This window comes from Thermobia domestica, chromosome 11 (genome assembly GCF_964235325.1).
Source record: "Thermobia domestica chromosome 11, izTheDome1.hap1.1, whole genome shotgun sequence".
Lineage (NCBI taxonomy): Eukaryota > Metazoa > Arthropoda > Insecta > Zygentoma > Lepismatidae > Thermobia > Thermobia domestica.
Window position 1 is genome coordinate 210,600,626 of NC_137464.1, and position 16,452 is coordinate 210,617,077.

The window sequence follows — 16,452 nt, forward strand, 5'->3', positions numbered from 1 at the left end:
CCAATGTCTTTTGAGTCACAGGACGTCTCCTCACCTAATAAAGTTGCACAAGAGGACATTTGGGGAGAAGGTACGCTAACGATATTGCCCTTCGGTAACTTTTTCTTCGCTCAGATTTTCAACACACAGAATATCACGTTTGGTGTTTTCCAATTTTGAGGACACTTGCTGTTTTAGAAAAACATCGAGATTCATTTGCTTATGCTTATGCATGATTAATTTTTAAAAAGCGATTCTTTCTCATTCACTCACCTACACATGAGATATTAAATAAATTATAAACTAAGGGGGAAAACACCCACTAAACTCTGAAAGAGACCAGAGATCGAAAACCACACACATTTATCACTTTCCGACACTCTCGATCAACTTTAAAGTTTTGAAAACGAAAACCGCCTTTATGACACACCAGAAACACGGATTTCCAATAACTGCACACTACCAACTATGCAAAACTAAACCTTTCTCTTCTTGAAAAGGGTCAATCTCCATCCTCACCGCTAAAAATAACATTGTACTTTTAAACCGCGGGGTCTCAGGGGGAAAAAAAAAAGCTCAATTTCTTTCTGCTCAGAACGCTACTAAGAACAAGGAAGACAATGTTTGACAGCATTAGAATCATTGTCCCTGCTGCATTTGCAATTTAAAAGAAGGCGGGGTCGTTCAGGATCACCTGGCTACAGCCGGAGGGCAAACAGGTGCAGAGGAATCGGTGACATTATTGCCTTCACAAACAGAATTCTTGGGTTATTTTTAACATCAATATGTGTTAAATGCTCATATTTTTCCGATTATTGCAATGAGTCTGAGAAACACTTTTATTCTGCTTTACAAAGGAAACGACTGCAGAAGTATTAAAAGATGTGGCTCTGCATTTTCTATGGGAACGATTAAGGATAACTTGCTTGATTCTTTCAACGTTTGAGATTTTGAAAACAGGTATTATCGTGAAGTGCTACGGAGGGAACATAAGATCCTGTCTCCGGAAACTCCTTCTAAGTTCAATATATATACTTGACCACTTCAAGATCAAGGTAATATTACTAGATTTCCAGGGGGGGGTCGACTGACCCCCTGCCGACGCCCATGAACATGCCCTATGAGATATATGTCCATCTGTGAGCTAAGATCTGTGTCTTCCGCCAGGTAGCCTTTTCATATGACATGTTAATTCACAGTAAGGTAAGTGCACCAATAGCTGACACTGCTCCAAAAGCTGACACTTTTATCATAAATTGAACATAATAAGGTTATTTGTGTATGAAAGCACACACTTTTCTTGGTGGTTTAGCAACATTTTGCTTAATCGTGGTTAATTTATGCGCCAATTAGTAGAAACATGCCGAAGTTGAATTATGTGCTATCAGCAAATATGCAGAAGTGAGAATAATTCTTAAGAAATACGGTAAGCCTACTTACCTCGTTACTCTTATATTAGTTTATGAATTTTTCTAGTTCAGTAGCATGTTGAATATGTAGTATTGGTGAGCCAGGGTAGTGAATCGCAGGAGGAAAATTTTGTTAAATTTCAAACTCTAAAACTTCAGGGGGAGGGGGGGGATGTCAGATATTGGTGTCATTTTTGTAGGGTTTTCCAGTAGCTGACACTGCATGACAGGCATTGGTAAACAGCATAACGGCATTAATTTAAGAATATCATACATAATTTAAACGAGAAAGTAACGCTTGTCTTCTGTTATCAATTTCACTAAATTTGGATGTCTCGGTCCAAAAGCTGACAGGGGGTGCCACTTATTGGAGCAGCAAAATATTGTTTTGACCAGGACCTGACATGAAAATTTTTCAATGGATTTGAGTAACGCAATGATGCAAACATCGTTATTTTACAGAGTAAAGTGTTTTGTGATTGTTCTAAAACAGGTTTAGACAAAATAAAACTTCATGATCTGCTTTTCTTAACTTTTCATTGTTTAGAACAGAGATAGATAGTGGTACTTCCTCCTCTTGTTGAGCCGAGGTGTGTGAACTGAACAGCCAAGAGAGCAGTATTTTATCCAGGCACCTACAGATACATCCAGAATTCTTAACGCAGACGAGACTGCATTCTTTTTATGTCCGAAAGGGAATAGTGTTAGTTCGTAAGGAAGAAAAAACTGTATACACATGCAAGCAATGATGAAAAAGAATGTATGATAACGCTGATTATAGCTAGTGCTTCTAGTATTTTGGCTCCCCCGATGATTGTATACAGTTACAAACGAACACCAGCTTCTGTAGCTAATTTAATGAATAAGAATTGGTGTATTTTTTAGATCTGAGTCAGGTTGGTTGACATGAGAGACATTTTATGAAAATATGATTAACGCCTTTCAACCATGGCTTGAAAAGTCAAATAACAAAACTCCTGTGTTGGTTTTCCTTGATGGTCATGCATCGCATCTCACTGAACCTCTAAGCATTTTTTGTAGTAACTATGGTATCAGTGGCGGCGGTTGGACGTTAAAGAGGTGTGGGGGGGGGAAGACATGATTTGAATATTTGTATATCAGTGTTAGTTTTACTGGTTGTTTCTAACACTTTGACGAAAGGTTGTATAACTAATAGGATACTATCTTTTTCAGTTAAAATACCGTACATCGTATTTTATATTTTATTAAGTAATTTGACAAGAGGAACACAGTAGGTATTCTAACCCTTGGTACTCTTAAACAACGAAGGTGTAAGAAGAGATTTGATTCCTTGCTTATGAACATCTTAAAATTCTGTCTGGAAAATTGTGTGATCAGATTACCGGTAGCTATTTAATAACAAATTTGCAAAAGAAATAAATAGAAAGGATAATATTAATAATAGTAATAAATAATGAGGCTTGTTTTGAAAAAAGTTATATTGAAACCGGGGATTAATTAACAACTTTTATTTTTAATTCCACACATGCTTCTAAATGTACGTTCTTACTCAGAAATACAGTAAATACTACAAGCACATGTACAAAATTTAAAGAAGTACTTTTGCAGCTTCTCGAAACATGTTAAAATGAAATTAAAATCTTTCAGTTTTACGTTCCACTGTTATACCGGCTAGGCTAATGAAGACGGTGATGATGAGAAGTGAATGAAATGGTGGGGAGAAGAAAGTGGGAAAAAACTGGAGAACCCCGAGAAAAACCACGCACACGGTGATTGTCCACCACAAAGTTCACTTGGCTTGAGCGGGGATCGAACCAAGGACGCTCTACCGAGCCACCAAGGCCCTTCCGAAATATGTTCGTTGCATTAGGTGCAGTTTTCACTTTCCTGGAATACATCAAAGCTCAACAATACTTAGAATCACTCCACACTCCAGTTATACAAAATAATCCTAAAACCTAGAATTATGTTGAGCTCACTAAATTTAATTGTATATACACTCGTACACCCCTAAACGCATCAGTTCACTCGTATATTACACTGCAAAACAGTGGAAAAGGTACAAGTGTCACTCTTGGATGCATTCCGTATCAAATGAGACCAAAGTCAGCTTTATACCAATTACTTCTACCTCGGGTGCTAGTACGTCCACACTAAAAACGCACATTCAGAAGTCATGGTGTGTTCTACTGGAGAAGTGTGGTACGCAAAGAATTCATACCCGATAGTCACACTATCAAGGAGCAGTTTACAGCTAGACATTATGGTCGGTTGTTGAAGAGACTTCTACTTGTAAAGCGGAAGTTCATGATTCTTACGAGTGGCTGCTTTTTCATGACAACGCGCCTTGTCATAAAAACTATCTTGGCTGCGGTTTTTGGCCAAGAAAAAAGTTCCATGCGTCTGCCACCCCCTTATTCTCCCGACCTAGCCCCAACAGACTTCTTTCTGTTCTCTAAGGTTAATTTCAAACTGAAATGGCAGAAGTTTTACTCCATTTTTAATAGCCAGCAGGCTGTTACCAGTGAGTTAAACAGGGTCACGCAATAAGACTTCCTTAGCGTACGCGCCTTTGGCGTGGGAGACCCGGGTTCGATTCCCAGCAGGAGCTCATGTGATTCGGATTCCACGTTAATCAGTAGGTTCACGTTTCGTATAGCCTCGCTGCTGAAAGGGACACTAAACTAAAAATCAAGCAAGCAAGCAAGCAAGCAAGCAATAAGACTTCCAAAAGGGTTTTTTACATCCGTGCCCCTACTTGTATGGAAAAAGGAGGGATGTATGTGGAGTAATAACGTATGCTTACTACTACCAATCACGAAACTTAGTAGATGGACTGTGCAAATGCAACAGCAATAGTTAGTGGATAGGGACATATTGCAGAAATGAGATAAGCAGGCTGAAGTTAAGAAAAGAATTTAAAATTGCAGAATTAGTTGAGTAAATCAACATGAATATATCTTAATTTATTTCCTAACTTATCTCACAAGTTATAAGATATTAACAAGTGAGTTTAGTGTCACATTTTGGAATTAAGATATATCTCTCCAAACTATACGGAGAGATCGGACAATATGTTTCCTTTCTCTTTTTCCCAGAAATCGTAAAGCAATTGAGCAAACAGACCGGTTTAATCCAATAGCCATCCATACGTCATTTCATGACATACAACGAAGATCCTACAGATGGTACTTTCACTACATAAAAATATGAATAAGGAAATGACGAAATGAAATATAAAGAACAAGGTTAAGTAACATGTTTATAAGAGAATGTACACACACACACTCATATATAGATCCAAATATTAGATAGAAATTCATACGAGTTACCGTTTTGCATCAGAAAGAAACAAAAAAGTTTTCATACAAATATAGCGAAGTTAGCATCATCTAATATCTTATAAATAAAATAGAGAGTTTGTTTGTGGTCTGTCTGTGTGTGCGGCCTGGGGACAAGACGAATGACCGAGAGTTACCAAATTTTGGTCACCGGTTCATTGGCCCAGACCAAGACGAAGCGGTTTTTTTTTTTTAAATTCAAACCAGGGGGTCTCCGAAGGGGAGGGGGTTACCGGGACATGTAAAAGTAGTAGAAAAGGACCGATATTAGTGTCAAATTCATAGCTTTCGCGGTCGCTGAGATCAATGGTGAAACTCCGATCGCATTAACTTTCAAATTCACCCCATTCGACTGCGGACCGGGGATCACCGGGGTGGGGGGTACCGAGACATGTAAAAAATAATAATCTAAAATGACCGATATCAGTATCAAATTCGTAGTTTTCACGGTCACAGAGATGAATGATGATACTCCCAGAGGCATTGACTTTCAAATACATCCCCCATCGGCTGGAGGCCTGAGGAATTTTTTTTTTTTTCAAAAGTTGAAGGGGGTCTCAAGGGGTGTTTACCGGGATATGTAAAAGTAGTAGAAAATGACCGATATTTTTTCCTTTCGTTGTTCAGTTTGTGTACCTGACCCATGCGAAGAATGGATATTTGAACTAGTAATAAAATAAGATTAATGTTACACAGGTACCAACAAATCCATTAATCGTTGTATGAGAATCCTTTATTAAAGCAAATTAAAATGTTACAGGAAATGGTCAAAAATTATTCATTTAAGGATATTCTGTTGCAAAGTAGCTTAGTATGTATGCATTGGAAACCTGAAGAAAAATAAATAAAGGAAGTGAAGCAAGCATTAATGTAGTTTTAAAATTCCAGGGTTACTGTTACTAAATATAGTAGGAAGGAAATATGAATTAAGAAAACAACAAAGGAAGTCGAAGTGCACAACAGCAAGACATAAGTAAAGTTAAGGTATTTGTATAGCTCATTTTTCATAACAGACCGATACTCATTAAAATCCAAGTCCTATCTCAACTGTAAACTCTGAGAAAGAAAGTGTTTAAAATCCACTCAGGGAAAAAATAAAAACATGTGAAAATTTTTTTTTTTTTTTTTTTTTTGCGCAGGAGAATAAAATATTAGTCCACAGTTTACGTAATCTCAGTATTTACAAATATAACACTGTAGCATTTACATTCCAAGTATTATCCAAATCTTCTGTAAGTAGAAGGTGGCAGGGAAGGAACACAGCGAGTTAGTGGTAGTGCTCACTTCTGATGAGAGGGTCCCTCCGGTTCGATTCTAAGTCCTGTGAGTTTGGTGTGAACAATATCATGTCTGGGTTTTCTCGGTTTTTCAGTTTCCTCTCTCATTTTCATTCCACCATTCATTTAATAGTCATTGACTGTCATCAATCATTCGCCTCCATTAATGTAAAGGGCAATAACCGTTGTATGGTTAATTAGAAATTTCACTTCATTATCAAGGTTTCTGTACTGACGTATAAATTGATCTAAGTCTCTGTCGTACGATTGAATCAAAATGCTGGTAATATTAAGGAAATTAAACAATTTTCTTACATCTGTTGTTTTAAGTCTCTATTACTTCTTTCTTTTATGCGTGTTATAGTGCTGCCAAAATGTGTTGAACCGTGGCAAAAATGCGAACTAAAGCTCACACCCACACGTTGAGCAAATAAGGGTTCAATTGTTGCTAAGCGAGAGAGCCTTAGCCAAAGGGAGTTGAATTCCTTCAGCTGATAGCAGCGCTTGGAAGGGAAGACTAGGTGTCAAGTCAACGTGGTATATCTTTAATTAATTTCTTTTCAACAGCAAGACATAACTTTCGACCAATAATGTAACAAGTAACTTTAGCTCTAGTCTGTTTGCCAGCTCCATATTGAAAATTGTTATTTTTGTATCATCCTCAATTTCTTATGAGTTTAATTTTATTACTTTTTTTTTTTTTTTTTTTTTATCTTCTTAGGAATGCGTTAGCGGGAGCTGAATGGGATCCTCAAAGAAAAGTAGCGGAAGTTACGCGAAGAGTTGGTCGTCAATGGCAAACTATGGGTCATGAAAAAGATGGGAAGTTAATGTTGTTTCCAGAAGAAGCTATGTTTTTGTTGGAAACGGTAGGTAGTTATATTTTGGAAAGTTATTATCTGTAACCTGCAAGATTTTTTATTTACTTCTTTATCTTCAACAGAAAAAAAATCTCCATTTACAGAAGGCTCTTACAATATATTACAAACATTAAAAAAACAATTACTATATTAGTAAGTGATAAAAAGAAAAGAAAAAGATTCTAGTAAAAAGGAAAAAAATTGAAAATAAAAATACAAAAATGGCAAGAAACATTCTTTTTAGATACACAAAGTTAGATAACAAATATTACTATAAACAACACTTAGGGCTATGCTTCTAAATATTTCCAGATATACACATTTAAGTACACACCATACACGTAAATATTTTTAACATATATGCTTACATATATAGGCATACGCACTTATACGTGCAAGCAAGAAGATACCAGTATATAGGTAGAGTCCATAATTATGCCTATAGCTCTTTATTTTATTTTGTATCATTATTCGATAAAAATCTATTTTTGATTAACTTTATAAACGCTTGCTGGTTAAGATTAAAATCAAATTCTTCTACACTTTGTGCTATCTTGTTATACAGCTTACACGTTCTAGCCAACGGTGAATTATTGTACGTATTTGTTTTATATGTTTTATACGACAATCGAATTTCTTTTTCTCAACGTTCTGTCTCTGATATTAAATTTAATGTATTGTAAAAATTCATTATTATCAAATATGTCATTTACTATTTTGTGTAGACATACTTCTTGTGCAATGATACATCCAGGCGCGGAACCAATGTGGGGGGCTGTAGGGGCTATAACCCCCCTTGACGCTCAGGTATATACTGGATAAAATGGCCTTCAATCCTGCTTTACACTGGATAAAGCGACGAACTATGGTTTAGCCCCTCCCTTTATCATATCTTGGATCCGCCACTGGATACATCTATCAGAAAGTTTAATATAGTTAAATGCATACGTTATATTTTCCCAACGCTACGTGTCCTAGTGCTGTTTCCCTTTCCTTATGTACACTAACGTATCCTTTTTCCAGTCGAAGTAATAATCAGAATGTTTGTGTATTGTGAATGAATTGTACGGACTGCGCCAATAAGATCTGCTGTTTTTTAATAATAATAATACACTTTGTACATTTTTATATATTCAACATATTGGGGTACCTGTGCCATTTAATAGCCATTAAACAAAAATCTTGAAAACAGTCGTAGGTTTGAAGATGATATCCAAGTGATGTCCATTTCTTCCTCTGCAGCAAAATGATGTGCCGGTTTTCATTGGTAAGTGGCAATGTGAATTATCTGGTTATATGAAAAACCAAAACTTCTGCTATTGGTCTATTCAGAACCCTAGAGAGATATATGAACGTCCCCTTCACAGCGACAAAGTGACAGTGTGATGTGGAGTTGCGAAGAATTATGTAATTGGGCCATACTTCTTTGTATGCAGGACAAACAATTATGGGACTGCAGAGCGTTATCTGTAAATTGTGGAAAATTTCTTGGCACCCGAACTTAGAAGAAGACGCTTAAATCAAAGCCGAATGTGATTACAGCAAGATGAGGCAGCTGCTGACACAGCAGACATTGTAATGATTTTTAAGAGTAAGGTTCCTTGGTCGCCTAATTTCTCGCAATGGTGACATTGTTTGGCCCGCCCTTTCCCCAAATCTCAGTGTCTGTGATTCTTTTCTTGTGGGGATACCTTAAATCGAGGGTTTACGTAAACAGACCATATAATGAACTTAAAAGTACTATACGCCAAGAAATCGCTGCCAAATCAAAACAAATATTGAGGCTTGTTTTTGACAGCTTCGGCAGGAGACTTGAAGAGTTCATGTCGAGAAATGGGCACCATTTAAATTATGTCAGCTTCAAAAACAAGATTTTGAGTTTCTTAAATGTAATATACACACTAATATGTTGAATAAATAAGATGTATACAAATGTGTAATAAGTACGTTATTATTATTGTATCTTTTTACCGCACCACGTGTATTAAAATAGATCTATATAATCAGAAGCATTCGCAAGTGAATTAAGAATTTTTATCGCACCGCAACAATTCGAATTTTACATTCAAATTCAGGTTTTTACAACGATATGTAAGTAGAATTCTAATATAGTTTTTGTATATTTATATTACGTTCTAAAATTAATCATGATAATTTTCTGGCTTATTTACGCTCCCTACTCCTTTTTTTTTTTTTTTTTTTTTTTTTTTTTTTTTTTTTTTTGAGTTTGTGCTAGTAAGGAATACCAATTATCATTATGATATCTGGGAATTAGGTAGTCAAAAAATGGACTAATAGTTCTTTCTAAGGCGTTTCACGTAGTTCAGAAATTGCTATGCTCAATGGTTATTTATTATTATTATTATTATTATTATTATTATTATTATTATTATTATTATTATTATTATTATTATTATTTCAAATTCTTTCACATGCCGAGATAAAACATTGTAATTTAAAAAAAAAGAAGAAAAGATTATTTGTTGAAGTTTGGCTTCTCTTTTCAGCACGCTAAGACGTAGAAGTATCGTTTAAGATGGAATTCGAACGAAGTTTTGTTCTTCCATCGAGAATTAAGCCCTGGACCACGTGTACCAAAAGTGCACGTGATAGCCACTAGATATGCAGGAAGGGTTAAGAAGGAAAGAAAAAATAAAATGGAACCAAAATATTATATATCTTTTTGTTATTTAGTACATACACATATTATATAGTTACATATCTGTTTACGTTCTCTTACAAATTAATTGATATTTTGTTTTATGGTTTCTTCTGCACCCGTGCGCATTCTGCTTCTCTGATAATTACGAAAGCTATAAACAGCCGAACGTTACTCAAGAAGTATTCCAATTATGACTCATTGCAGAAATTCTAAAGCAATGGTTTCCATTCATTTTTTTTTATCTGGCACTCTCGACTTTGCTGCTCGCTGGTCTGACCCCTGCGATTTCAGATGCGACATTGAATTTTCAACTTTGTGATAATAATAATAATAATAATAATAATAATAATAATAATAATAATAATAATAATAATAATAATAATATAATTATCAGCAATTTACATTTATTTCCAGCAAAACTTCTGCATATCGTTGTAGTGCTGTATTATTTTTTCAGGTTTGTTCTGAGTGAAACTACAGTTCCTATACTCAATAATTGTGTTCGTGCAGTATTTAATTCAGCGTTTTTGCTACAACATTAGTAATATTTAAAATTACAAATGAAGTTTATTTCTGTTAATAACTTGCGCCCCCTTGCTCAATTTTCACCCCCCTCCCCAAGGTTAGGAACCACTATTCTAGGGGAATAAACAGAATATAGAAGGGGGCGGTAACTCAGTGGTAGAACGTTCACGTCAGGTGCATGGGGTCCCTAGTTCGATCCTACCTTGCTCCAAGTGGACTTTGCGATGGACAAACAGTGTCCGTTCGTTTTCTCGGGATTCTCCCGTTTCCTCCCAGTTTACTCATTCCACCATTTATATTCATTTCTCATCACCGTCTCCTTTAGCCTAGCCGGCATACCCGTAAAACTGAAAGATTTCATTGAAACAGAATATAGAAGGGATTGTTGGCCATTAATACGAAATCTTATGACTCAAACTTCATAAATGCTAATTGGCTTTGTTTTTAATTTTACGACGATTCTTAATTGTCTTAACATTTTTCACAAATAATTCAGGAAAGATGTGGAAAATGTAATGATTAGCCTTAACTGCTCTTCTCAAGTATTTAATTTTTTTCTTTCTTTCTATTTTCAGAATTCCCTTGAACTGATGTTTGGTGGTGTTGCCATGAGTATTCAACAAGCCTACAGTATTCTTCTTGGTCCAGAGACTGGTTGTTCATTAAACGAATACCGTGCGTACGCCCATCTTCTTCGCCAAGGATATCGTCTAATTCGACATCAAGGATCGCTAAATGTTACTCAATATGAGCGACAAATTCGCTTACACAAACACACTCTTGGACAGAAAAAACAGAGAAAATGGCGCGAGACATCGAATACAAATGCAGGAACAGGAACAACAACGTCAACGAGTTCGGAATCACCCAAAGAATCAACAGCCAGTAAAAATAGTGTGGATGTTGTGGAAATAGTTGAAATTGACGACAAAAAAACCGATTCTAAACATGATAAGTCGAGTGAAAACGACATTCAGATTGTATTTGAACACAAGACTGAAGATGTGATTGAAATAATTGACGTCAAAGAAGAATCAAAGCCATTAAAATCAGAATCTAAAGTAAGTGTTAATGACCAATTGAATCAGGAAATAAAACGATTCTATGATGAAATTGAAGTCATAGACCTGGTGGATGAAGATGAGGTGGAGGAAAATGCTGAAGATGAAAAAGCCAAAAGTTTAAAAAGTGACCAAAAACGAAAGCAAATTCTAGACTCAATAATTAGTGCGCATGGGACTAAAGTGGTAACTGTTGTTGTGCCATCTTTGGATTTATTACCTCCAAACGTACGCCCGAGCAAAAAAGAGTATCAAATCGATTTGTTCAAGTTACATGCTGTCGGGATAGGTGGAAAAGATAGTGAGGACTATGAACCTGCTAATAAAAAAATTCGACGAAATCAGCCGTGGGTGCAACGAAACAATAGACCTTGGCAGCAGCGAGACAATCAAACTTCAGGACCACGGTATTCACACGGACGAGGAAACGAAGAGAGATATGGAAGAGATGTGGATCGGGGTCCGGGAAACTTCTACAGGAAAAGAGAATATTCCTTTGGTTCTTGGCAAAATCGAGCAATGGGTGTTGTTTCTCAAAATAGGTTAAGATCTTCCGCTTGGGACTTGCAAACTTATTCCTCTCTCAATCCATCATTTCATTGTCCTCCTCAAATTCCCGTTATTGCCGATCCATTTAGGCCACCATTCTCGATGCCTCCAAGTCCGAATCAAGGTTATTGGGGTCCGTTCTCTAGTCATAGATTGCCGTATGTGAATGACTGTGAAAGGTTATTGCCTTATCCACAAAACATTCCACTTACTCCATTCAGCACAGGACAATCACCAATTCTAGTTTACTCAGATGTAACACCAAACAGTAGTAATTACAGTAATAGAAATTCCTCCAGAATATGCCCATCTTTTGAACGAAATGTCGAGATGATGCGTAACTGGGGTAGACCAAATCTTTTTAACCAAGATTTCGCTGAATCGTCGTGGATGTCTTCGGAACGGAATAGGGGATGGGAAGAACCAAATAACATGAGGCCCTTGTCGCCGCCGAGAAATTGTACCTCAAATGAACGTGACATGCAAATGTCTAGACCACCTAGACAAGATAGAAGTGACGTTCCCATGTCTGGAAGTTCCAACAGATCTGAAGGTGATTTTATTCCCGTCCCTAGACGTGATATTGAGAGGGATAGTGCATATAGGCAGCGTGATCATTATAATTATGATTTTAGACGTGACAAATTTATCAAGGCGGGTGATAGCAGCTCACAGTGTGTTAGTGGTTCTAATGTGCCAAATAATCGAAAGAAGCCGAAAAAACCAAGGAATGCGAATGGAAGATACTTTTATCATAAAAGAATTGGCGCGTTGAAAGAACAAGATGAAGTATATGAAAGCTCAATACCTAAAGTCCCCGTGTGTGCTAGGACATGGAATGAGTTTAAGAAGAAACTAAGTGTTCTAGAAAACCCGTTAACTTCATTATGGGCCGAAGAAGTCACTCCTTTATTAAAACCTCAGGAAAGCACCAGTGTAGGTAAGTAAATATAGTTTTTGTATATGTATAGGGGCAGGGGTTGGAAGGAATTCATTGCGAAAGAAACCCAAAATAATATATCAGTAGGCATCAGTTCATCACTATTCCAATGATGTCCATACACGAGTGCGAAGAATCTTAACTCGGGCATGACTAAATGTTATATGTAGATAACAGAATCAGACATCATATAAAGAGTGTCAAAAGTTTTTCCTCCTGACTCTGTTGTGTAGCACAAAGCACGATGAAATTTAGTACAGTACGTTATCCTTTTTCATTTAGCGCCCTATAAAATGACACATTTCTCCCTAGCATTTCATGTAGTTTCGTATGCTATTTTGTTAGCTTAACCCTGTAACTTGGAAAGAAAGATTTAGTCACAGTAACTACTTGTATGTAACTTCTAAGGTGCGTTTTATGCAAAGGAGCTGTTAATGCTAGAACAAAGTCTGGGCTAGGTCGAGTGAATATGAAGAATGTTAAATTGGTAGCTTCATGTCATGATATGATCATAGTGGATAATATAATGTGAAATCGCGAACTTATCTGCATATGAATTCTCCCTTCATTCAAATTTGTCGAAGTTGAAATTATATTTCTAAGGTCAATAGAGAACTTGATCTTTCGTTATCGTATCCGTTATATCTGAAACTGTTAAAACAAACATTAGGCAGAAAATACGTTAGATGATCTTATCAAGTTATTAGAACAAGATAATTATTCTTGTCTTAGAATGTTACTATTCTTATTAGTGTCGGTGTGGTAGTACAGTGCTAGAGTGTGACCTATGATTCGATTCCCTTGTAGGGTATGCTATCTGCAATGCAATCAACCGTATATGCTTCTTCTTCCTAATGGGGCTGGGCGATGAATCCCCGCAACTCCATCATAAATAAGGGCATAATTATTTTACAAACTACTTGGTGAATCTTCGCTAATATAATGCTACTAGTTCTTACTACCTTTCGTTAAACTTATTAAGGAATTGCAAAATGGAATAAGAGAGAAAACATATAATGATGATGATTGTTTATTTACATAAGCTATACAACAAAAGGGAATCTGTTGGTCAGTACTGCTTATCTGCTAAACCAGAGTCAAACTCTGTGTGTCACAAAAGTTAATTTAATAGAGTTTAATGAAATAAAATAGATTTTGTTTGACCTACGAACAAAATCATTATATCAGCAAGGTGATCTGAAATAACACGCCAGGCATAAGTTAAGCCTTGGGCTATATCGCTTAGAACTGTCTTAAGAGTGAATCTATCATTTATGCATTGAATTCCATTACTGGCTACTTACATGTTTCGGCCTTGTCTTGGAAGTCAGCTCCTGGTCTAATATTCATACCACACGATAATTAGTTTTAATCACGCACTAATTATAGGCACTATAGATCACTGGATTCATCACTTCTTCCTCTTCCAAGCCTAGAGCAGCGATCAGATTGCAAGCCTACAACAAACCTCTTTGTGTGGCTACGGATTCGGGATCGAACTTTGGACCTTCCAGGATAGCATCAGTGGTAACCTACAGCAAACCTCTTTGCGTGGCTTATGGAGTTGGAACTCAGGACCTCTCTTTTCCGAAATCGATGCAGCCTATTACTCAAGAGTTCGTCGGCGAAAGTCCAGCACCTTTGCCTACCATTCGAGAACGACCTTTGTGACCTCAAAACCCGAAGTTTAAATACTGCTTCTGTTCTTGGTTTTCAGGTCACGAGCTACTTTCTGTAACTAAATTTTACTTAAGAAGTTAATTTTTAGCTTGCGTTCCGTGTCTTAATGCAGCCACGGAAACTTTTCCAACGGTTTCTTGTTGACTTGTAGGAAAACATAGGTTTATTTTGTTTAATATTAGAAGTAAAGTTTTTATATTTTTTTTCATTTTCCCAGTGTATATTGTCCTGATCCTAGGTGATCATTACGTTATTGTATATATTGTATATTGTTTGTCTTCTTTTGTAAAGTAATACATATAATATGTTTCTTATACACCAATGCCAATATTGGGTCACGGTGACTTAGTGGTAGAGCGTTCACCTCTGGTGTGTGGGGTCACTGGCTCGATCCCAGTTCGAGCCAACTGGGCTGTGGTGGACAAACGCCGTGTGCGTGGGTTTTCTCGTAGTTCTCCCGTTTCCTCCCACTTTCTTCATTCCACCATTTCATTTATTTCTCATCATCACCCTCTCCTTTAGCCTACACGGCACAACCGTGGTACGTAAAACTGGAATATTTATTTTACCAGTGCCAATATTCTGTTATTTCTCTTTAGTTTATTTTTGTTTTCTTTTGATTTTATTATATATATACGAGGGGGAGTCAAATGAAAACCATAATTATTTTTAAATATTTATTGGTCACACAGGGTACAGAAGTAAATCACTTTTCAACATAGTCCCCTCCTCGTTCAATGCAAGTCCGCCAGCGCTTCGGAAGAGCCTGAATACCTGCAGAAAAAAAAAAGTCTTTTGGGCGACGGCGCAACCACTCGTGCACCGCGTTGCGTAATGCACCCATGTTTCGTCACCAGTGACGATTCGTGACAGGAAGGCATTACCGTCACGTTCAGCACGCCACAAAAGGTCTTCGCACGCATCAACACGTCGCTGTTTCAGTTCAGGCGTCAGTTGTCGGGGCACCCATCTTGCAGACACCTTATGAAACTGGAGAACATCATTCACAATATGATGTGCCGATCCATGACTCATGTGTACACATGCTGCAATTTCGTCTATTGTCACACGGCGGTTTTCCAAAACGATGGCTTCAACGGCTGCAATGGTCTCTGGAGTCCGAGCCTGGCCGGGGCGTGGAGCATCGGCCACAGACGTAACACCATTTGCAAATTTCTGGCACCATTCATAGATTTGTGGCTGTGACAAACACGCATCTCCATACTGAACCTTCATTCGCCTAAAAATGTCAATCGGTTTCACACCTTCACTTCGCAAAAACCGAATCACAGAACGCTGCTCCTCGCTGGTGCATGTGGCTAGTGGGGCTGCAATTTTGGAACTGTTGTTGCGCCGGTGTTTGTGCATCTGCCGGCTGCTGCCACCTAGGAGACATCCGGCATACTATCGTAAACAGGCATGCCAACTTACAGCTCACTGGCGCCATATGCGGATTTTTATTTCTACTTTTATGGATTTCAGTTGACTTACCCTCGTATTATTCGAGTATGTGCTTTTATAAAAATATTTCAGAATAACCAAAATTGTCTAAGTCTATTATAATTAGGATAGTAGTTCTGTTATAGGTAAATAAATAATAGAAGAAATCCATATTTGAACACCCGACTCATTTTTCTGTAATAATTGCAGTTTTGTGAAAATTTTTGTAATATGTTGAGTCGATGATATCCCTCGTTGCCAAATAATTATCAGAAGAATGTCATTCTTATCTAGAAAGATTGAGAGAAATGCCTTTCCTGCTAAAGCTTAGCATTTTTAAGGTATTGATTCATTGTATCACCGATGTTTTGATACTTACTTGGTGTTAGGATTCAGTCATAATGACAGCTTGTGAAAATATCTGTCTGCATCACGTGAACAAGAAGTTGATAGAACCCTCCTCGATAGCCTAGTGCTTTTTTTTGGTGCAAGTTTTCCCGGGTTCGATTCCGGTGGAAAGGCATTGAACGCATTACGATGGTTCGTGTTCCACCTTAAACCGCATACCCATATCTTATATAGACTTGCTGCTGAAAAGACATGCTAAACTTCAATAAACAACAACAAACAACAAAGTCGACAGTCCTGTGAACACATCGTACTAGTACTTCTGTGTGTTTGCAGAGATGTGAGCAAAAGTGGGGACCAGCACCGTGTTTATCCCAATTTTGATACATTTCAGTTGTC

The 16,452-nt window shown here is 37.1% G+C and overlaps 1 protein-coding gene across 1 annotated transcript in view; it reads left to right on the forward strand.

Annotated features, from left to right (window-relative positions):
* The window catches only part of Tsen54 (tRNA splicing endonuclease subunit 54), a 113,613-nt gene that overhangs the window by 79,153 nt on the left and 18,008 nt on the right, over nt 1–16,452 (forward strand). The window contains exons 3-4 of the mRNA XM_081731561.1: nt 6,710–6,857; nt 10,611–12,585. Coding sequence (XP_081587687.1) covers nt 6,710–6,857; nt 10,611–12,585 — 2,123 coding nt within the window. The remainder of the gene's footprint in view (nt 1–6,709; nt 6,858–10,610; nt 12,586–16,452) is intronic.